This window comes from Trichosurus vulpecula, chromosome 7, assembly GCF_011100635.1.
Source record: "Trichosurus vulpecula isolate mTriVul1 chromosome 7, mTriVul1.pri, whole genome shotgun sequence".
Classification (NCBI taxonomy): domain Eukaryota; kingdom Metazoa; phylum Chordata; class Mammalia; order Diprotodontia; family Phalangeridae; genus Trichosurus; species Trichosurus vulpecula.
Genome location: NC_050579.1, coordinates 16,001,575 through 16,025,615, shown reverse-complemented (window position 1 = coordinate 16,025,615; position 24,041 = coordinate 16,001,575). Strand labels below are relative to the sequence as shown.

The following is a 24,041-nucleotide window of genomic DNA, read 5'->3' as shown; positions in this document are numbered from 1 at the left end:
CTATGGGAACTGGACATTGTTGGTGTGGTCTGTGCTTCAAGTTAAAGCCCCACTTCCTTCAGGTGATTCTCATAGAGCAGGACCTCAGTGCTCACAACCTGAGCAACCTTGGGACCATCATGTAACCCCTTGGCCCTAATTTCCTCATTTGTGAAATGAGGAGGTTGCACTAGCTGGCCAGCCTCAGGGACCCCCTCCGGCTTTAGACCTGTGATCCTCCACAGAGGATCTTTCCCTGTGTCTTTGAACTTCTTGGGTTGTGAGCCCAGGAGAAGAATCATTGGGTCAAAGGGTATGAGCAATTTAGTGACCGTTCAAATATATTTACTGAGGGTTTTCTAGAGCACCGATTCACAACTCCATGAGCAATTAATGAATGTGCTTGTCTTTTGCCAACCCCTCCAGCACACCTGATTTTTGTCTTTTGTCACCATGGCGAATCTGATGGTTATGAGGTGAAACCTTGGAATTGTTCTGATCTGATTTCGATTATGATAAGCGATTTGGAGCAGTCTTCTATATGATTGTTCATAGTTTGCATTTCTTCCTTTGAAAACTGCCTGTTTCTGTCCATTAGCCATTTACCTCCTGGATTCACATGTACTTTTTTTTTTTTAAGAAATCATTAATAATAGAAGTGCACAGTTTCCAGTTCCTCTGACTTTTCTTGCTGTTTGTGTATCTTAATATTTGTTTTTGTTGGGGGTTTCTAAATTTAGGTTAGTAACTAGCTAGGGGCTAGGGGCTAAGGGCTACGAATGGGATCTAGAATATCTTAGATTTGGGGAGCTTCCATGTGAGAGACCTCTCTCTGAAGATGAAGGTTTCAGCTTCCTAAGACTCTCAGAGACCTGCCTGAACACTGAAAGGTTAAGACATTTGCCCAGAGTCACCCAGACAGGATGGGACAAAATTCAAATGAAAAAGCAGTCACATCCCTAATTGTGGAAGACAAAGGGAAAGAAACTTTGTTGAACAATCTCCCAGCCTTTGGTTCTTTTGTGGGTGGGGCAGCAGAGTAGCCTAGGAGAGGGAAGCATCAGGCCAACAGGAAGATGTGCTAGCCCCCACCACTCTAATGAGGGGGCACTTAAGAGGAACCAGAAAGGGGAGAATAGAAAGATGAGAGAACCATTGAGAGGACCGAAGACTTGACGTGGCTTCAGGAGCATCTCTGTGGTGGGGAAAGAAGTGGATAAGGAGTGAGAGGATCTGAGTTCTAATCCTGACTCAGTACCTGTGTTGGTCAACTTCCCGCCATCTCTCTGATAAGTAAGGGGGTTGGGTTAGATGGTCTTTATGTCTTGCCACGGCTGTGGCTCACAGAACATTGGGTGGTGTAGTGGATAGAGCACCAGGGCCTGGAGGCAGGAAGACCTCAGTTCAAATCTAGCCTTAGACACCTGCTAGCTATGAGACCCTGGGCAAGTCACTTAACCGTGGTTTGTTTCAGTTTCCTCAACTGTAAAGTGGGGATAATCAGGGCACCCATTTTGCAGAGGGCTGCTGTAAGGATTAATTAAGCAAGATAACATTTGTAAAGTATTTAGTACAATACCTGGCACACAGTAGGTGCTGTATAAAGCTAAGTACCATTATTGTCATTGGGCAATTGAGAGGAATGTGGTGGGCATGGGCAGGCTGCCACCCATTATAAGCAAGGAATTCTGCTATGAAAAGGAAAGGAATGCTTGGTTAAAAAATAAAAGGGGATTCCTGGGTCTTTGACAAGAGAAAGGCTCCCCAAGGGACAGGCTGGGTCCCCCTCAGCTATTCTCATAGACCAAGAGAAAGCAAGGAAGCCTTTCTTCCCACTGCGGGTGGATCTCTCTATCCCTCTGGCAAACACGGAGGAGGCTGTGGACAACAGATAGGCAGGCACAGGTCAAAATCTGCATTATGGAAGGGAACACCCTCAGGGGAGACGCCAGGGCCATCAGAGAGCTCCCGAAGCCAAATACATTTAACTTGGCCAAGCAAACACTGAGTGAGTCAAATATGACTGAAAAGACTTTGTGTTTATGCAGGAAAAAAAGAGAAGGAGGAACTGTATGAGTCCTGGGTCCTCCTAACTTGGAGAGAAGTGGGGACGAGGCGGGGAAAGAGCCCTAACAGGCAAATCTCTGCAAAACTCCACGCTGCCAGCTGCCCTCCTGCCTGGCGGAGGATCCCAGAGAGAGCCAAGGAGGGGTGGGCCTGGAGAGCCAGCAGGGAGGGGCTCAAGCCTGGAGTCTTTGAAGAGATTGCAGAGAGTCTGTGAGCTTGGATGGAAAAAATTTTATCCTGATTTTCACTGATCTTTCACTGAGATTGCACATCTTCTTCACTTATCTAAAAGCGCAAATCTAAGAAGGTGGAGAGGATGGGGGTGCCCTGAGGCTTCACCAGACGCTGCCTAAGAGGTCCAGGACACTCAACAACAAGGTTCTGAAGCCCTGGTGGAGAACGGGGCATCTGGGACCAGAGGATGGGCTTAATCCATGCCGGCATTCTGTCCTTCCTGAAATTCCCTTGAACTGAGCTCTCTGTACCCATTAAATCAGGGGTCCAGGTTAAAAACAAAAGTTAACTGTGGGAGGCAGCAGGACTTGGTAGCTGGAGTCTGGGCATCAGTAAGACCTGGGTGCAAACTTTACCTTAGGTACTTATTGACATAGGACCTCTATGATCCTCAGTTTCCTCATATGTAAAATAAGAGAATTAGATTCAAGAGTCACTGAGGTCCCTTCCAACTCCGGATCTATGGTCCTATGAGTTTCCTATCCTGATGAAGTCACAGGTCTGCAGCAGCAACAAAATATATCTATATCTATCTATCAATATACACATATCTATCTGCCCGTATAGCTTTCTGTGTATCTACTTATCCATCCATCATCTATCTATCTATCAATATGTCTATCTATCCATCTATCTATCCATCTATCTATCTATCAATATGTCTGCGCACATGCTGTACATCCTCAGTGGAATGCCAGCCTCCTGAGAGCAGGGACCGCTTCATTTTCGTCTCATACGCCCACCACCCGGCACCTAGCCCAGCACTTAGTCAGGACTTAATAAGTCCTTGTTGAATTGTAGAGACAAGTCTATCTCTCAGCTGAATCTCAGGTGAATCAATGGTCAGATCACAGACCGCTGAAGCTTGAGGAGACACTGAAGGCTGTCACTTTTAAGAGCCGGCCTTATGAAGCTACTCGAACCCCAGTTAGCTAAAGCATTTTGTGATCATTTTATATTTTCTTTGTGGAGCCCAAGCTATCTTAGAGACGTATCTTAGAGACATCCGCTTGGTCCAATAGGCAAAGTGAACATATTCTCTGAACCAAAAGTTGGCATGTTTTCTGACAAAGGATAGTCTTAAAAATAAACCTTCTTTTCTTAGACTCATCACTGTCCCATAAAATCTGGGAGGTAGGCTTGTCCCTACAAAGAGGTAAACGTGTTAACTCAGTCATTCACAGGAAGATGGGATCACGGATCTCTGGCTGAAGGGGACCTTGGAGCCATTGACATTTTACAGATGAGGATAGAGGGGTCCAGTCACCTGCCCCAGGTTAAACAGATACTAAATGACAGGACCCAAAGTACACCCCATTCATATACCCTCAGTTCTTCAATCTGACAAAAGACCAAAGCTGACGTTACCTCCAGAAGTTTGTGGCAGTAGAAGCAGCACGAGGGATGGGTTTGGACTCAGTGGCCCCTGGCTGAAATCCTTGTTCTGCCCTTTAGCCACTGTGTGACCTTAGAAAAGTTACTTAACTTCTCTGGGCCTGGTTTCTTCATTTGTGAAATGTGAGGTTGGACTCGACAGCCTCTGAGGCACTACCCAGATCCAGAACTATAATACCCTTCCTCTGGGCCTCTGTTTCCTCCTCTGTAAAATGAGAGGACTGGCGTCTGAGGGCCCTTCCAAGCTCTGGCTCCGTGATCCTAATGGGAAGGAAGGAAGAAGGCTCCCCCTATCCCTGCACATACCTTGCTGCTGGAGCTTATAGTCAGTGGAGTAGGCCTTGCCTATGATGTTCCACACAGGCCTCAGGCAGCCAAAAAGGCCTTCGAGGAAGCCGCCACTGCCACTGCCTGATCGGCTGAATTGGATCTTAACGTCCTCTGTGCCGCTGGTGTTCTCTCCATCACCCACATGGCTGTTGCCCTGAGAAGTGGCCAGCTCTGATTCCTCTTGTTCCCTGAGCTGCAAAACGCTGTTCTCAAACTGGTCCCTGGAATCCTCGCTGACACTGGTCAGTGCAGTTGTGGCGATGGGGCTCGTCAGGCCTTCTGTGAGCTCGGCTCGCAGCACCCCCTTCTCTCCCACATCCTCAAAGAACTTGGGAGAAGGGTGGCTCCTGGGGGACGTGCGCTCGTCATGAAGCCCGCCAAAGGCTCGGTTCTCACTCAAGGTCACGGTGGGCGAGGAAGACCAGCTCAGCTGCTCCTGAGGGCTGCTCATTGTGCCATGGGTGTGCATAAGAACTGGGGAGGATGTTCAGAGAACTGTGTGGGCACAGTCCTGTCACAAGAAAGGGCTTCAGGACCTAGGCAGAACAACAAACAAGGAATATAAGAGTTCATGGGATCAAAGGTGTGGAGCTGAGGAGGACCACCTTAGGAGTCCCACAGAGCTTGGTAGCAAGTGGCAAGGATGGGATTCAAATCAGGGTCCCTAACTCGAAATCCAGTCTTCTCTCCATTGTGCCCTCCCTGCTTGTCATATTCAATTGGGGGACCACCATCAAAGAGGAGTTGGCAAGGATTGAGTCAGACTGGAAGTAGGCAGGAGGTAAGAGGCATGAAAACAGCTATGTTAAGGCTTCCCAATGCCAAGCTAATGGAGAAGCTGAAGGCCACTATATCTAAACATGCTTCCCGCATGGCTCAGGCAAGAGCAGTCTCATTTGAGCCCCCTGAGAGGCATTGGGATGAAGAAAAAAAGTGATCCCCCAGCTCTGTAGTCAAATATGACTGGTGTTGACCTTCACATTTATGGGGGTGGTGGTAATGACGGTGAAAAAAAGTCTAATTTCTACTTACGTTTGTCCCCACACCTACATGTCCTTGAAGCAGAGTGAAGAAGAAGGCAGGAGAAAGAGGAAACTTCAGCACCCTGGCTAGCTCCTATTTTCCAGGGACAGTAAGGGACCTCAGAGGCCATCTTACTTAATCCGTATTAGAGCAGGAATCCCTGAAACCACATACTGGACACATGGTCCTCTAGACTTGCAGTTAGACCTCCGTTGAGTAGTGATCCTAGAGACCACAAGGCAGCCCAGCCCACTTCTGGGAGCTCCAACTGTTAGGGAACTCTTTCCTTCATCAAGCCTTCGAAGTTCTCCCTACCACTCACATCTCTCTGTTCTGTCCTCTGTAGCTAAACCAAATGAGTGGATTCCCTCTTCCATGGAAGGCCCTTCGAATTCTTGAGGGTGTCTATCCTGCCCTCCCTGAGGCTTCTCTTCTCCAGGCTAAATAGTCCCATTTCCTTCAACTGATCAGAAGACAGCACACCCTGAATGCCCTTCCCCATCCTGGCTGCCTTCCTCTGGACACTCTCCATCTACCAACGTCCTTCCTAAGTTGTGGATCCTCAGATGTGAGTGGAACTGAAGCCAAGAGTAGAACCAACACTTCCCTCGTTCTGGACACTAGGCCTGTCTTACTGAATCAAGTCAATGTGACCTTTTTTGCTGTTTCTGTATCGAGGCTGTACACTCACACCAGGCTTACGGTCTTTAGGCCTTCAACCTTCTGAGCTCTTTTCTCCCTAGCTAGATTTGGCACAAGGATCTTCAAGGTCATGAATTAGACTTGGGGTCAAAAGAGCTGGGTTCAAATCCTGGCTTTGACACTTAATAACTGCATGATGATAGGGGGCATTTATGCTTCTTTGGCCTCCATCTCCTCATCTGTAAAATGAGAGGGTTTGGATTGGGTCCCTTATGCCTCTAAGTCTCGTGATCCTAAGCCCCTTTACTCTCAGGACCCTGTGTCCTGTTCTGTAAAATGAGGCAAATTAAACTTGAAACATTTGTTCTTGTTCTAAGGCCAGCATTGGAAGTGATACATGGAATTCATTGTATACTTATATGGAAACTCAAGCTCAACAACCAGAGATTCATAGTGTCCCAATCATCTCTTTCTCTTCTATACTATATATAGAAAGGCTCATTTTATTTGGTGTTGGGCATGCTCAGAAAGTTTTATAAAAGAAAGACTGCCAAGTCAAGTCAGAAGAGATGGGCCCACATTCCATTTCTCACACTCATATTGCCTGTGTGACATGGGCCAGTCAGTTAACCTCAGTTTCCTCACCTGTAAAATGCAGAATTTGGACTAGGTGGCCTCTGAGGTCCCTTCCAGCTCAAGGAATCCTATGAGCCAATATAGACTCATTACAAGGATCAGGCATGTCAACTGAATCGACTGAACTTCCTAAAATGACTTTAAATAATTTTACACTAATTTCTCCTTTCTGTGCTAATATGGTTTTAAAAAAATATAAATGATTACAAGCATATATCATATCTTTACTATGAAGTAAATATTTCCATCCTACTATCTTTGTCATTTGGTGCCATGTGGTCCTTTGAGGTACTCTTAACTTCTGGCCCTTCTTCAGCAGAGTTAAGAGGGAGGAGGAAGGGGGGCAGCAGCTATCTGCTCCCTGGGTCACACAGGCATGCTGCCAGCCACCGTGGCTACACTCCAAAATCACAGAGGAAGAAGAGTTGATACGGTGTCACCAGATGTCCCATAACGTCCATATTTTCATTTGAACCCAGGACATTTTACAACACATAATTCCTTCTTCAGTTAGCATATGCTGATGGGCTATGTCTGTGATTCTAGAGGATACAGTAGAAATACTGGTGAAATTAATAAGTACTTGGCCAATTTTGACCCCTACTCCCACTCCAAATGAAATTTCTCATCTAACTATAGTCAGATTTAAAGCTAAAACCTGACATTATCCTTCATATCCTTTTCCACGCTGCTCTGCCACACTAATTTTTCTCTCTGGGACCCCATCTTGCCAGTTTGTGAATAAATCTGATATGGATTTCTGGATACTCTGGTTCAAATACTTGGATACACAAATGGCTCTGTGATCTCATCTACCTGAATGTCCTTCCAGCAATACAACTCACCACCCACCTTTATTATGTGCATTTCAAACAGATGGTCAGAATATCTACCATAAAACAAGATATTCTGGTCATTTATTAGAAATCCATGTAAAATTCTCTAATCAAAATCTTAATACTAAGTTCCTTGTCTGTGGTCATGTGATAAGAGGATCATCCCAGGGACAGAATTTTCCACCCAGACTCCATTTTAGTTTTGTTCAGAGAAAAACAAACAAACATGATTCTTTTCCAAATAGAATAAAAAGAAAATCACAAGAATGTTACATACTGGCTGCATATTTCAAATAACAAATGTACCTAATTCTAAGAAACAAGCAAATAGAACATACTCAGAGGAAAGAACCTGAGATCAGGGTCAGAGGACCCAAGGTTGAACCCTGACTGCTAATATTCACCTGTGTGACCCTGAACCAGTCTCTTAATCTCTCTGTGGGCCTGTTTTCTCATCTGTAAAAGGAAGTCTAAAGTGATCTCTTAAGCAGAAACCAGCTCTGATTCTATAGTACAATGAAGTATCTGCAAAGTAGAAACCATGCTAAATGCAGAAGGGTGAGTAAGATGCCATTTCTGGCCTCTAGGAGCTCAGGAGCTGCAAGGGAATCTGGGATAGTCAGGTACCCAGAGACAAGACCAAGGCAGTTTAGATCCATTCTGGGATGAGAAACAACCTAAAACATTGTTATCTAAAGAAGGAGAAAGACCCAGAAAGGCTCAGGAGGGCAAGAAGATCGAGCCAGCCAACAGTTAACAAGCTGCCCTGGACATGGGGAATTGGATGCTAGGATAAGAAGCTTAGCACACAAGCTGATGGCTGTTATCCCAGAGGGAGACCCAGCTGGTCAGGAAGGCAAAATGATTGCTGAATTATTCAAGGAGACCCGGCCGTGTAAGAAGCCTAGGGTTACAGCAGCACCTTTTATTATAGCAAAGGATTAGAAACTAAATGAGTGCCTATCAACTGAGGAATGGTTGAAGAAACTAGTACATGCATATAGTGAAATATAATTGTGTGATGAGAAAAGAAAAGATATATTCAGAGAAACCTGGAAAGACAAGCTAAACTGATGCAGAGCAAAGCGAGCAGAATCAGGAGAATGGTTTATACAGTGCTACAACAATGTTAAAAACAACCATAAAAGACTTTAAAAATCCCCATCAAAACAATGGGCAATCACTTGGTCCGAGCGTGTTTCTTGCCACCAGACAGTGAGGTGGGGAATGAGGTGCTTGCCTGATGTTTGGATTTGTTTTGCCCAACTAGATTTATTTGTCATAAAGGAGTTTTTTTTTTTAAATTGGTGGGAGAGAGATATGCTAGGGAGATGGGGAGCATGCAAGAAGAAAAGAGAGTCACTGTAGAATTTTTTAAAAATATAGAAGAAGATTCTGAAGGAGATATAGACAGGCAAGATAGTACTGAAACTAACATGCTGCATTTAAAATTGCAAGTTAAATGTATTAGAAATCTGTGGCTTCAGGTATAAATCTTTTAAAGGAATTATTCATGTTTGATGATGTTTGTCAAGTACAAAATAACAAAAAATAATTTATTTTAAATTTGAAAAAAGCTTACTGGGCAATCTGATTGCTAAGCTATCCATGAATGAGACCCAGTAGGTTAAGAAGCTTAGCTATCCATGAGGGAGACCCTGCTGATTAAGACCTCTCCAATCTTGGATAGGTCTTTCACCTCCAATCCCTTTTCTCGGAGGAGGGCTCATGGGAGAATTGACAGGCAATAAGCCAGTCTGTTTGGAACTCTAAAATATAATTGGAACTCTTTGGCCTAAGAAAGGAGATTCACCCTCCAATCTGACAAGGGAACACTGCTGCTGGAGGGCCTGTGGAAGGCAAGGTCTCTAAGCAAGGCAGGCAGGTGGCTTCTCCTTCTCTTTGCTCAGTCAGGCTTGCTTTTAGGCACAATTAACATGCATGATCCAGCAGAGGCTGGTCTGACATTTTCTTCATATTGCTCAAAGATGTGACACAAGTTTTGGTGTACTGGACAATACATTTCATGAAGTAGGGGACCATGTTTTCTTTAAACTTTGCATGGCCTAAATGGCACTGCACCCCTTTTTCCTGCTTTTAAATGAATGGTGTTTTTTTCTAAAGGTCTTTATGCCTGTGGGGAGCGGGGGTAGGGAGGGGGATTAGAGATGAGAAGGGAGAGCCAGAGAGCAGGAGTTACTGGAAGAAAATCTGCTCACATGGGAATAAGGTGGAAAGCATGGATTAGGCCTGAGAAACTGGTAGACTGGATGCCCATGTTATAGAGCCATGAGTAATGCCAGGGAGATAGAGAGAGAGAGAGAGGCCACCAAATCTCTTCTTTTTAAGCAACAGGAACAAGCCAAGACAGGACTCAGAGGTGGGGGAACTTCACCATGAAGACCTCAAACTCAGGGCTCCAAATGGCCTGAGGGATTTACAAACTTAGTGGACACGTAGGCAAGGGGGTCTTTTTATCTTTTTATAATCCTTTTATGAAGGTTTTTCCTTGAAATCCACACATTGGGCTTTCAGGTAAGTCTTGGGATGTGGGATACAGGATTAATATGTTTCCAGGTTTCCTGGGAAGGGACTACAAGCCAAGAAAGGGGCAAAGTCCCAAAGAATATTCCCAGATTTTTTGAGCCCAGAGAGTCTCTGGCAATGGTTCCATTTGTATCCCTCTAGTACCTAGCACAGTGCTCTAGACACAGAATTCACTTGATCAATGTTTGTTGAACTACATTTAATTGAATTGAGCTCAAAGGATCGCGCAGGTTCCTGGGCTGGGACTTACAGGAAAGAGAAACCACAAAGAACAATACTTCCTGGAGAAGGCTGGCACGGTTGGATGGTCCAGCCTGTTTTATCAAAGGGACGGGGTTGGAGGAAGGCCTAATTCAATTCAACAAACACTTGGGAGTCAAAGCATATGGATAAACAATTCTCAGAAGAATTACAAACTATTAATAAGCCCACGAAGAGAACGCTCCAAATGACTAATAAGAGGAGAAATACAAATCAAAACAAACATGAATTTTCATCTCAGACCCAGCAAATTAGCAAATAGGAGAAAAAATTGGAAGAGGTACGGGAAGGCAGGCACACTTGTGCAGAGTTGGCAGAACTACGAGTCTGAGAACCATTTTGGAAAGGAATTTGGAATCAAGCAAATAAAATAACGCCTTCCTTCATTACTAGGCATGTACATGAAGGAAGCCATTGATAAGAATGAAGTCTTTGTACACACCAAAATATTATAGCCGTACTTTTGGTGTTAGCAAAGAATTGGAAACCAAGTAGGTGCCCATCAACTGAGAAATGGCTAAGCAAATGGAATATTCCTGTGCTGTAAGAAATAACTATGATGAACACAGAGAAATCTGGACAGAACTACATGCATTGATGCAGAGTGAAGTAAGCAGGGCCAAGAAAACAATATAACACAATGTATCTATACAATGTATAATATACACAAAAATGTAAATAGAAACAACCACCACACACACAGAAATCAAAAAGTTACAAAATTACAAAGAAGAAACATGAGAAGACACTCCCACCCCTTTGAGGAGGTGAGGGAGGGGTCCACAAATACCGCACATGGCTCATATTTTCAAGACTTTTCTAATGTATTGATCAATCGTGCTGATATTCCCCCTTCTTACTTTGTTATGTTGGATGGTTTTTTTGGAGGGGCAAGGGGAAGGATACTAGAAGAAACTATTGTGATGTATAAAAAAAAGATATCAATAAAAACCTATTACAATTTTTTTGTTGTTAAAAGCCTACTATGAACAAGGAGACCTGAGGATAAAATGACCCAAAATGAAGCAGCCCTTGATCTTCGGAAGCTTTATATTACTAGGGGACACAATGTGTACACAAATAAGTACATTTCAAAGTTAAATGGAAGGTGTATTAATAGATGGAAGAGTCGAGGCAGGCTTCACTGGGAAGGGAGCATGGGAGATGTGCCTGAAAGGAAAATTATTTTATTGGTGTCAGGTTTGTGAGGAATCAATCTCAATGTTTGGTAGGTTTGCCTGTAAATATTGTAGGGGGCAATTGGTCTTTGGCCAGTTGCTTCCCATCTCTTCATTCCATTGTCATCATGGCCAACGTAGCCACAGAAAGCAAAGGGCAGATAGGAAGGTATCAGGTTAAGGGGAAAGACAAGCTGATGCCCTTCATTCCCTTTCATTGTTGTTCAGTCATGTCCAACTCTTTGTGACCCCATTTGGGGTTTTCTTGACAGAGATACTGGAGTGGTTTGCCATTTCCTTCTCCAGCTCATTTTATAGATGAGGAAACTGAGGTAAACAGGGTGAAGTGACTTTCCCAGGGTCACACAGCTAGGAAGTATCTGAGGCCACATTTGAACTCAGGAAGAAGAGTCTTCCTGACCCCAGGCTGGGTGCTCTACACATTATGGCACCACCTAGCTGCCCCTAATTCCTTTAGGAAGTATGGGAAAATCCCTTGATTAGATTAGAAGGGGAATCTGTCCATTGACTGGGCAAAATGCTAGTGATGGCCCCGGGTTGGCTCTTAAAGGACAGCTGAACAGTTCAAGAGTTAGGCAGTTGCTGTTGGTCACAGTGTCTCGCAGCAGCTGAATTATTCATCCAGTGGTAGACACCCTATTTAGTAGTAAAACAGAATAAGTTTGGGGCACAATGGACAGCTTCCAGGAGAGAATAGAGATGCATAGACTCTTTAGTAACTAAAATGGAAGGAGTAATTTTTAAAGAATGGGACCTCTGGTACCATAGAAGAGAGCCAACTGCAACCTCAAGGGGGAACTAGCCCTGGTTATCAAGAGGCTCACTATGGGAGGACTCCATGAGAAGAGTAAGAGAAAGGACTGTAAGGCCCTGAAGTATGGGCTGAGTGAGGGTGGTATGAGTTCTTTTGGCCATGTGTATCTTTCAGTACCATTCTTCTCAATGATATTGTGTATATTTGTGGGAGAGGGTGTCCTAGGTTTATGGGAGAATATCTTGTAGCTACTTTTCTTCCCATGCCATTTTAATAAATGCTACAGATTAGAGCTGTGTCAACTGTTAAGGGGAAGCTCACTGGTGGGGGCTCTTAAGCTACGGTTTTAGTCCCAAAGGATAACCCTTAAACCTGGAAATAATAGGCAATAGTTCCCTGATCCCTAGGGAAGTTGTCCAGAGTATAGGTACAATGTGATATATCTAACTGGTACCAAACTCCTTGTATCCTGGCAGAATAAACTTTTAATGAAGAAGAGCTGATGATGTTACCCTCCTGCCCAAAAAGCTTAAGATGTTTCTTTTTGCTTCCAGAATAAATTTCTTTAAAACATTTTTTAAAAAACATTTTTTAAAAAATTCCCTCAATTACATGTAAAAACAACTTTTAACATTAGTTGTTTTTTTAAATTGTGTTCCAAATTCTTTCCCTCCTTCCCCTCCCCCTCCTTGAGAAGGCAATTTGATATAGATTTTGCATGTGCAATCGTGCAAAACATACTTCCATATTAGCCTTGCTCCAGAATAGATTTCAAAGGCCTTTGTCTGAAATTCAAAGCCCTCTACAACGCTCTACCAACTCAAACTCTTCTCCTCATGCTCTCTGCTCTTCTGCCAAGGAGACTCATTCTCTGTGTCTCCATGCCTGGAACTCGTGACTTCCTCACCTCTGTCTGTTGGAAACCCTAGATTCCTTCAAAGCTCAACTCAAGTGCCAACCCCTACGTGGGACTTTTTCTGACCTCCCCAGCTGCTAGCATTTCCCCTTCCCTGACAGATGACCTTTACTTTGTATATATGCTGCATTTACTTACCGAAGGGCTAATGGGATATAAAGATCTTCCCTGTACGTTCACAGGCCTATGTGACTACGTATGTTGTCCTTTCTTCTTGGCACAGGGGGAGTGTTCCCAGGACTAAAGGTCAGATTATACCTGGCTGATTCCTTTTCCTAGAAGAGCTGGCCACCCTTCTAGGAATGTATAGAATCAATCCTGTGTCCTTTCTGAACACAAACATTTTGCCCTATCAATCATGGATGTCTTGCTCCTTTGACCTTTGGCCCAGTCCACAGCTGCAACACATCCTGTGCTGAGTCATGTAACCAATCGGGTAGGCTCTGGCACTGAGCCAATCAGACACTAAAATACACTGCACCAATTTTTTTTCTTTGTTTGAAACTGTATATATTCTGGGAAATTGATATTTGTCCTGGGGGCTCACTCATGGGAAGGATGCTTTGCCTGAGGCATTTTGACTTCCCGACCCAGACTCTAGGGAGCTGTTATCAAGGGGCACCCCAGCAGACAAAACCCAGATGTTGGAGCTCTCTCTGTTGGTGATGTATGTAAACATTTCTATTACTCTGTTAATCTTTTATCTCTCTATTTCTAGATATTCTATATACTTCTATATTTCTTTAATACTGTTTCATATTGTCCTTGTGTGTAGAATAAATGTTATGCTGATCTAACTTTGGTTTGAAGAGTGCTTATTATACTATGTGAACTGATCCTTAAAAAAAATATACAGATAGATAGATAGATAGATATATGCACAGCAGCTGCTTGTATCTCATTAACAATACAATTATGTATGTCCACATTATGAGCCCAAGTTCACCACCATTTTGTCACCAGGACACATTCACTTTACTCACTGCCTCTACTAGTATTCTTGCTTCCCACACAATTTTCTGAATGACTGAACTTGTACCTGTTGGCGGTGCCTATTCTCCCTCTCTCGTCTCTCTTCGTCTCTGTCTCTGTCTCTCTCTCTCTGTCTTTGTCTGTCTGTCTGTCTGTCTCTCTCTCTCTCTCACACACACACACACACACACACACACACACACACGCGCGCGCGCGCGCGCACGCGCACACACATGCGCACACACATGCACACACACATGCACACACATGGTGGCACTGTCAGCTACCCTCTAAAAGTGTGGGCAGCTTGCAAAATGTGTCTCCTGGCTTGGCTTCCTGGACAATGGTGCCAATTCTCCTTACCCTCACTGGTCTAATGGCCAAGGGGGACAACATAGGAATGTGTGCCAAAGGACCTTATGGAAATTCTTTCTGTAGAAAGTTGGAAAATCCTCCCTTCCCATCACTGGACATGTCCACACGATCTCTTTCTCAAGGTACGCCATCCCCCTGAACCCCTTTCATTAGCTTCTCTCAGTCTTGGCCTCAGTGTACCCATCAGCCATAGTGTCAGGAGGGAGGCAGCCCAGGCAGCTCTAACATCACTGTGCCCCCATCCCATAGTTTAGCCCCAGTTCCCTTCACCAGGCAGACCCTATCCATCTTCAGGGCAGTTTCCCATGATTCCCTGGCCCTAGCTTCAGAGGGCTCAGCACAGTACCAACTGTACAAAAAGCAGGCTACTGAACAAAAAGGAGAAAACACATTATTGAAGTGAAATGTGGACAGCAAAAGATTCATTAAGAGAAGGAGGGAGAAAGAGATTGTCTGAGTGCATTCTGAGCCATATGGCCTCAAACACTCTCCATCCTTCCCTCCCTCTCCCAGAGGCCAAAACTAGAGACGTTTTGACTGCATCCAAACAGCTGGTGCTGGGCTGGGCAAGACGAACAAGTTCTCAAGGGACCTAGGAAACCCATCTGGGTGTATGCTACTCCCTGGCACAAGCCAAGGTCTGGTCATTTGTTCTGAACAATCAGGTACCTTCCGGAGCCCAAAGACTGGATGCCCTGGGCTTTTCTAAATGCTCTGAGCCAAACCTGAGAAAAGGACCTTCCTCACTACCAGCTACCCAGAGCTGTTTGTGAGCCTTCCCCACCTCCAAATCCAATAACTCAATTAAAACAGTTATGTATGATCCAGAAACTGGACCAAAGACTGCTCTGAACAAATGATGCATCACTCCAGCTTGGCAAGCCTACTCCCCTCAGCAACAGCCACAGAATCACAGAATCTCCGGGTTGGAAGGAGCCTCAAAGGTCAGCTAGTCCAACCTCTGCCAAGACAGGAATCTTTTCTACAGTCTACTTGACCAATGACCTTTCAGCCTCTGTTTGCCAACCTCCAGGGATGGGGGACTCACTACTTCTCAGGGCAGCTCATTCCACTTTGAGATACTTCTAAGTGGTAAAAGTTTTTCTTACATTCAAACCTATGTCTGCCTCTCTGCAATTCCCCAGCCCCCTGCCTTGGGCTTCTCCTTCTCTCCTCTGGGGCCAAGCAGAACAAAGCTAATTCTTCCACATGCCAATCCTCCTTATCCCTGCCTTGGTTTTCTCTTCTCTACACAAAACATTCCCTGGTTTTGCCACTGTTCACATAGCACATTTTGCAGCCCTTCACCAGCCTCAATGCTTCTGCCCCATTCTTGCTCCCTGTTTCAATGTCCTTCCCAAAATGCAATGCCCAGAAGTAGATACAACACTCCTGCTACGGCCTGGCAAGCGCGGTAGGGCTGATCATCCCCCTCATTCTGGATGGTATACCCCTCAGTGAGGGCTTCTGATCCCAGATCTTACACTGATCAGCTGAAGTGAACGTCTTCCTCTCTCCTCAGGCTCTGAGAGTCCCCAAGCTTTGTTCTCACGTCCCCTCTCCCTCCTCCTCCAGGCCCTGCTCCAGCTACATCCTCCCCCTCTCTTATGAATCTCCAATCTCTCTCCCTATGTGTCTGTGCCACCTTCTCCTTGAAGCTTTCCCTGATTTCCCCCAGTCACTAATGAGCTTTCTGTCTTTAGAATGCACCTAGCACTTTGGACATTCCCAGCATATTTACTGAATACAATTTTGTATATCTGTATATTTGGATCTGCCTGTATTTGTGTGGGCCCACCACCTGGACTGAAGGCTCCAAGAGAGTAGGAATTATGGATAGATTTGTGGACTTGAGTCAGAAAGAGCTGGGTTCAACTCCTACCTGAATCCTAACTTCTGCGTGACCATGGGCAAGCCCTGAGCCTCAGCTTTCTCTTCAGTAAAATGGGGTGTTCACTATATCACAGGATTGTTGTGATTCTCCAGTGAGTCATGCGGAGAAAGCACTGTACAAATGAAAGTGTTGTGTTATCACTGAAAAGCAGAAACTCCTTTCCTGATACCAACTGGTAACTCTTTTATAACCTATCTTGAAGGGCTGCCCAGAGTCCTCAGAAGATGCGTGACTTCTCCAGGGTCACTTGGGTAAGCTAATTATATGCCAGAGGTAGGTCTTGAACCTGTCTTCCTGACTCTAAGTCTTGCATCCAGGATGCCAAGTAGTCTCTCCAGGGATCATCACCATCACCACTGCCACCATCATTTCATCAATATGACCATCAACATCACCAGCCTCCTCTTCCACCCAACCAGCATCATTATCATCATCTAAGTTTGATACGTGCCCCCAGTGTCTAGCACAGGGCTCTGGGACTGAGAGGTATGTTAACATTTAGTATATGGAACTGCTGAGAAGGTGCCCAGGACCCCCACCCACAAGCTCAGTGCGAGCTTCTTCCTCTTGCTTTGTTGACCTCTCCTGTCCCTTCCAGCTCCCAAGCTTAGATCCTAACTCTTTGCCCCGGAATCCTTCCCATTCTATGCTCAGCAACAGGATTTAATTAATGCTGCAAATCCTCTTTTTCCATTTAATAATATGGCAAACTCAGTTACTCAGGAGCATCAGGGTCTTGGAGACAGGAAATCCCCAGCTCCATCCCAGAGGCCATCTCATGTCCACTCTTCTTTGAAGACTGCTTGTGAGGAGAAGCTGGCTACCTTCTACTGTGACCCGTCTATTCCACTCTTGGAGAGCTTTCATCATTAAGAAGTTTCTCTCGACACTGAGCCTAAACATGCCTCTTTGTGACTTTTACCCTTTCCTCTTGGGACCAAAGAGAACACGTCTAACCTGAGTGGTATGTCCTAGTGTACAGAATGTTGGACCTAGCATGAGGAAGACCTAGGTTCAAATCTCACCTCAGACACTTAGTAGCTGTGAGATCATGGACAAATCATTTCAGTCTGCCTCAGTTTCCTTAACTGAGAATTTACAGATTGGCCTAGATGGCACCTAAGGTCCCTTCCAGCTATAGATCTGTGCTCCCTTGAGCCTTTCTCAAATAAATACCATATACGAAGATAGGTGCCTGAGCCCTCTGTTGTCCAAGTCACAAATGCCCAGTCTCTCCACCCAGACATGCCATGATATGCCCCCTGGTTACCTTCCTCCAGACTCTCCCTAGCTGGCTGATGTTCTTCCTAAAGTATGGAGTCCAGAAATGAACACAACATACCAGATGAGGGCTGACCAAGGCAGAGGGCAATAGGAAGTCCTTGTGAATCCAATATTCTGATTAAGAAACAGCACATACGATGCAAAAAAGGTATGAAATTTAAAAAATTTAGAAGAAAAACACTCAACACCAATAGAGCCAAAAATAACCAAGAATCTTGGGAGACTTTCAGGTGCCCATGAGTGGAGATGGGGGCAGGGGGAGGTGGAAGCCAAAGACTTTATCCTTAAGCTTTACTGGGGGCAAGGAGATTACTGAAGGGCCGGGCAATGTTCCCTTGGCTGGGGGCCGTGAGCTCACTCCAGGGCTCCTCTCTTGGCCTCCAGGTTGCCCTGTCATGAGTGTACCAAGACTGGGAACAACTTGAACTTGACCATTTCAGGTCTCCTAGGGCTGGCAGCCGCCCACGAGCCACACTCAGGAGCCAGTCATGTCCCAGCGAGCTTGTACTCTCCTAGGAATGCTCATCCCTTCTATAGGGGCCACTTCTCAGATGAAAACCCTGAATCTCAGAAGGGACACAATGTACCCAGCACAAACTCAAATGCTGCCTGCAAGTGACCTCAAATGGTCTTGCTCCAGAGACTTCTGTTTGGTTTGGTTCTTTCTCCCCAGAGTCCTCGAACCCTTTGGTGGCTACTTTGAGTGCTTAGAGAACTTGACATGCTGGAAATTCTTCCTGATCAAACATAACCCCCTCTTGGTAACGTCTTGTTTCTTACATTAAAGTCCTCTCTAGTTAACTGCCCTCTAGCCTATAGAACTGAACACTCCCTTTGTTAATAAAGCAAAACAGCCACATGAAAACAACTCACACCATGTCAGTGTCTGCCAATATATACAATACTTGGCCCTCTCTGCAGGAGAGTTTCATAGATCTAGGGTGGAAGGGGCTTCAAGGGCCATTGAGTCCAACTCCTTTATTTCACAGAAGAGGAAACTGAGGCCTGCGGGGGGCAGTGGAATGACTCAACTGAAATCACGCTGGTGGTTGGGTACAAGAGGGCTTTGAACTCATGCGCTCTAACTCCATGGCCCAATTGACACACACTGTGGTCCCAGCTCTGCCATTAACTAAATGAGGCCATGGACAAGTCACTTCACTTTCTCTGGTCCCAATCTCCCTCATGCAGGTTTTACCATGACTCAGAACAGCTCCCTCTTGCTCGCCAAAGAAAAGGTCAAAAGTCTATGACCAGACCTTGAAGGTGCTTCTCAATCTGACTCTCACTGGCTTTTCTAGCCTTCTCTCAGCTACTCTCATCATCATTCTTTGAACCCATCCCCCACTGTCCCACCTCTGTGTCTCTGCCTCTATTTGGAATTTCCTCTCCCATCATCCCCATCCATCCTTCAAGGCTCAGCTCTTCTGTGGTTTTCCAGATGATTACGATCCATTACTCATTTGATCTCATAGCGTTTTATACCCCTCTTGTGCAGTTAAATTTAGATTTTACTTACCAAACAACAATTATTAACACACACACACACACACATACACAGACTGCAAAGCAAGGACATGTGTGACTCATTGGTGTGTGCTAGACATAATAAATCACACAGTAGACATTTAATGAATATTTTTGAATGCAACAGATGAGAGAATGTGCTGAATGAACCTGGGGAAGAGAAATAAAGGGAGTAATAAAGCCTACTAGAAACTTCTGCCATATTCCGACATGTTGCCATGTTGGCAATAACTTTTGTGGCACAAATTAATGATATACTGATTTCTTGGACTTATGGGTACAAACTCTTGATCCAATGTCAAAATTAAAAAAACCTCAGAGACAGTATATTGTAGGTGCCTAATCAAACACTTATTAAGCACCTCCTTCATCCCAGGTACAGAGAAAACAAAGACAAACATAAAACAGACTATAAAAATGTTTGTGAGGATGGATGACTGAATAAATAAATGAATGAAGCTGAAAAAGGAATAGGTTGGACTCAGTGGTCTCTAGGGTCCATTCTTTGGGGACCTTCAAATGCCCAAATCCAAGTGGCTCCTTCCTAGAGGAAGGAAAGACCAATAAACTGCAGGACCAAAGCATCCCTGGGCCCTGCCTTCCTGGCTTTCACTGCTTGCTCACTGAGCCCTGAGGACTAGGCCATAAATGTCACTTGGAGTTTCTCTCTCTTCAAGTGACACACCTGTCTCAATGGATCTTTGCATCTCTCTCAGCACCAAGGACAGCGTTTGGTGCCCAGTGAGGGGCCTTTGAGAAACACTGAACTCAGCTGAACCTGGTGGGAGCCAGTTATTTCAGAGATGAACTAGCAGGTTGATAAAGTGCAGGTGCCCCAGAAGCCGGACTAAAGATGATCTATACTTGTTTGTTTGTCCTATCTGAAGGAGAAACAACTTTGGTATAAAAACAAAAGGCAATAGGTAAGGTTTTTAAAAAGGGGGAGTCACCATCATTTTTGTACTAGAGATCAAATTTCCAGGTTAAAAAGAAAATCTGATTAGTTAGAGGCCAGTTGTGTTGGACAGGCTGCAAGCTGAGAGAGCACGAGCTCGGCAATTCCCAGAAACCAAAGAGGACACACACTCCTGCCAGAGACTCTCAGGGCTTTTGTTGAACATTGTGAAGAGCCCAGTCCAGCCACCCCCGCGATGTGGTCACACAGCGTACACAGCCAGCCCCAAAAAGCAAAAGGGCAGAGAGTGGGAGCCCAAGGAACTGCTGAGAATGATTAAGAGCTGACATTTGTCCAACATTTTCAAATTTACAAAGCGCTTTATGTACATGATTTTAATTGGGCTTCAGAACAACAGTGGGAGGTAGGGAATAATAGGTATTACTGCCCTCATTTTACAGACTTGGAGAGGTACTAACAACTGGGGGGAATCAAGAAAAGACTTCTTGAGGGAGATGGCATTGCAGCTGAGCCTTTAAGGGGGGAAGAAGGTCGAGGGGTTCCAAAAGGCAAAGGAGAGGAGGAAGAGTGTCTAAGATGCAGATAAAGTGAGGTCTACCACATGTACAAAAAATATTTATAGCAGCTCTTTTTGTGGTGACCAAGACTTGGAAACTGAGGAGATGCCCATTAATTGGGGAATGGCTGAACAAGTTGTGGTATGTGAATGTAATGGAATAGTATTGTTGATAAGAAATGATGAGCAGGCAGAACAGAAAAACCTGGAAAGACTGATATGAACTGATGCTGAGTGAAGTGAGCAGAACCAGGAGAATGTTGTACACAGTAACAGCCACACTGTGCAATGACCAACTTTGATAGCTTTAGCTCTTCTCAGCAATGCAATGCTCTAAGACGATCCCAAAAGACTCATGATGGAAAATGCTATCTGCATCTAGAGAAAGAACTATGGAATCTGAATGCAGATTGAAGCAGACTATTTGCTCTTTTTTTTCTTTCTCGTGGTTTTTCCCTTTGGTTCTCATCCTTCTTTCACAACATGACTAATGTGGAAATATCTTTAATATGATTGCACATGTATGGCCTACATCAGACTGCATGCCATCTTACAGAGGGGAAGAAAATTTAGAACTCAAAATCTTATAAAAGTGAATATTGAAAACTTCAAATTAAAAAAAATTTAAAAAAGAAAGTGAGGTCCAGAGGAGGTAAAAGAACTTTCTTTGGGCTATATGGATTATTAAATGGCAGAGTCCAGATTCGAACCCAGGTCTTTTTTACTTCTAATCTTGAGCTGCTTCTTTGATTTTTTGAGTAGATTATAACAACCATTTCTGTGCTTAGGGAAAATTAAGAGGATTCTAGCTCCAGGTTGGGAGGAGCCTCAGAGGCCAGCCAAGCCAACCCCCTTTACAGAGGAAACTGAAGCACAATGACTTGTCCAAAGTCACCCTGGTTGTGACAGAGGCAGAAGGAGTTAGGGTAGGCAGGAAGGTCAATTAGAAGGCTACTATCAATCCAGGCTGTGGTAAAAGGAGGAAGGCAACAGAGGTTAGAGATGCCCTGGGAGGTCTAATCTGCTCATTGGTCTGTGAAAGGAAGGATTGGTAGGAGCTAAACAGGTAGACAGGGTCTCCCATAAAGGGCAAAACATTGATGTCAGGAGAAGCAGGGCCTTGGAGCAAAGACAATGAACTTGGGTTGGGACATGCTCAGAGCTCAGTGCATGGCGGACTCAAGGGTCGACCAGTGGAGATGCTGCTCTGGGCCCAGGAGAGAGATCAGGACTGGAGCCCCACAGAGATGGGGGTGGAGGCCAGCATCTGTGGGAGTGAATGAGGTGTACAAGACAGGGAGGGGGCCAAAGGGAGCTCTTAAAAGACTTGGGTTCAAATCCCGCCTGGAACACTTATTAGCAGTGTGAAAATCACTTCGACTATTGGGGTCTCTGTTTCTGTAGATGGTCCCGCAGGCCCTTTCCCCTCGGGCTCTGAATCTTTGTCACTATGATTCCACGAAGCGGATCCCAACTTTTTCACCCCATTCACAGTGCAGGGAGGAGATGGGATTGTAGCTGGCTACCAGAAGTGCCAACAAGAGAAGGTGGTTAGAGGGGGTTTTTTCAGTTGGTTTTGTTTTTGTTTCCAGGACTGAGAGTCCTGAGCTTGCCTTCAATGCTCTATCTCTGCTTTGCCATATTTTTCTGCTGACAGAGGTATTCCTGAGTTTTATTATCTTCATGGTGACATTTTAATCAAGGAGATGCCCAGAAAGTGTGTAGAAGAACATCGTGCACTCAGGCCGAGCAGAGATTTTGCCTGGGGAAAATTAATGCTTCCCTCTTGGATCAGATCATTGTCCTAGAATGTGCATTTCCCTGTGCACCAGAGAGAAATCGATACAAGTCACTAAATTATTCAGGGGTGGGGCTGGCTCAGGTTTCACTGGCTCCAGGCTGTGGGTGGACCAGTAGGAGCCCTCTCTGGCTTTTTTTTCCGTAAAGGATTCTGCCAGGATTGCTGGTGTTCATCCTTCATTCTCCAAGAGGACCATTCTAAAGCGAGGAGGAAAAGGATGATTTTCCAAACACTTCCTAAGCTTCTACGAGGAGAAGCAGAACAAAAGGAACAAGAGAGGAACAAGACAGTCATAAAGTGAGAAAAAAAACACAGAGAAAACAGATTTCAGATCTCGAGGTAGAGGAAACCTCAGGGCTCCTCTGGCCTCCAGCCCCTCATTTTAGAGATGAATAAATGGGCCTAAGGAGGGGAAGTGTCTGTGGAGGAGGAAGCAAACAATCGATAAGGATTTAGTCAATGTCTCTGTTTGCTAATAGTTAATAAGTGCCTTTGGTGCACAAGGCTCTGTTGGGAAAGGGCTTGAGAAAGATTCTTAAAACCAGGGTCCTGGAGAGAGGTGGTAGAGGCTACCAGGTGGTGCTGCAGTGCACAGAGGCCGGACCTGGAGTCAGGAAGACCAGAGTTCAAATCCAGCCTCAGACACTTACTAGTTGTGTGACCCTGGGCAAGTCACTTCACCTTGTTGGCTTCAGTTTCTTCATCTGTAAAATGAGCTGGAGAAGGAAATGGGAAAACCTTGTAGTATTTCTGCCAAGATAACCTCAAATGGGGGGTCATGAGTTTTACAGATGAGGAAACTGAGGACCCTGAGATGAAGCACCTTGACCAAAATCACACTGGTAGTAAGCATCAGAGGTGGGCTTTGAACTCAGGGTCTCTGGCCCCAGAGCTGATGATCTAGTACCACAGCCATTCAGCTGCTCACCTCCAGAAAAGTTCAGTTCAGTCCAGTTCAGCTATATCTTTTATTTTTATTTTTTTATTTTTGGAGGGGAGAAGGCAGGACGACTGGGGTCAAGTGACTTGCCCAAGGTCACACGGCTAGTAAGTGTGTTAAGTGTCTGAGGTCGGATTTGAACTCAGGTGTTTCTGACTCCAGGCTGGGGCTCTACTCACTGCCACCTAGCTGCCCCTCAGCTACATCTTAATGCACATAGTAAACAGATGTCTGAAAAGCATCTTTCCAACTGGGCTTCCCAGAGGATGAAGGGGAGCCCCAAAGACCAAGGCCCGATCTCAAGAGCTCAGTGAGGATTTCAAACAAAGTAAATGTTTCAAGAGGCCCTCTGAAAGACTTCATAGTGTGAACTTCAGTCAAGAGACAGGAGGAGTCTGGCACAATGGGGAGTTAGCTTTGAAGTCATGAAGACCTGGGTTCAATTCTTGCCTCTCATACATACAGGCTGCGTGACTCTCATTTAACATCTCAGAGCCCCCAGGCAACTCTTGGTGGAGGGAGTTTGCACAATGGGAGATTCCCCATGCCAATAAAAGCACAGGTCTGGTACCCCCACTTCCTCCCCAAATTCAACCAAAAAGTGGCACAAGGTGGAGGCAGGCAGCCTTGGGCTGCAGGATAAATCTGCCCCTGACTCAAAGCCCTTCGAGGCCAAGGTCATGGGAGCTGTCACTTCCTAGGGGAAAACCTGGCCCGGCCCAGTACAAGAGAAGAGCCGTCCTCGAGGAAGAGCTCACTGCTCATCCCCACTGCCCCTTTTCTGGGGGGCCAGAAGGAGCCTTTGGGTGGTCCTAGGAGCACAGATCAAAGTTCACCGAGTGCAGCCGTCTCATTTTATAGATGAGGCTGAGGGAGGGAGTGCATCGTCCAAGGTCCCACGTGGGGAAGCCTCAAGGGCAGGATTTGAACCCGGGTCATCTGAGTTGGGAGCCAGGG

General features: G+C 45.2%; 1 protein-coding gene across 1 annotated transcript in view; it reads right to left on the bottom strand.

Moving 5' to 3' along the window:
* Window positions 1–24,041, bottom strand: part of MAP3K13 (mitogen-activated protein kinase kinase kinase 13) — a 143,633-nt gene that overhangs the window by 26,258 nt on the left and 93,334 nt on the right. Inside the window, exon 4 of the mRNA XM_036767005.1 lies at window positions 3,982–4,541. Coding sequence (XP_036622900.1) covers window positions 3,982–4,474 — 493 coding nt within the window. The 5' untranslated portion in view covers window positions 4,475–4,541. The remainder of the gene's footprint in view (window positions 1–3,981; window positions 4,542–24,041) is intronic.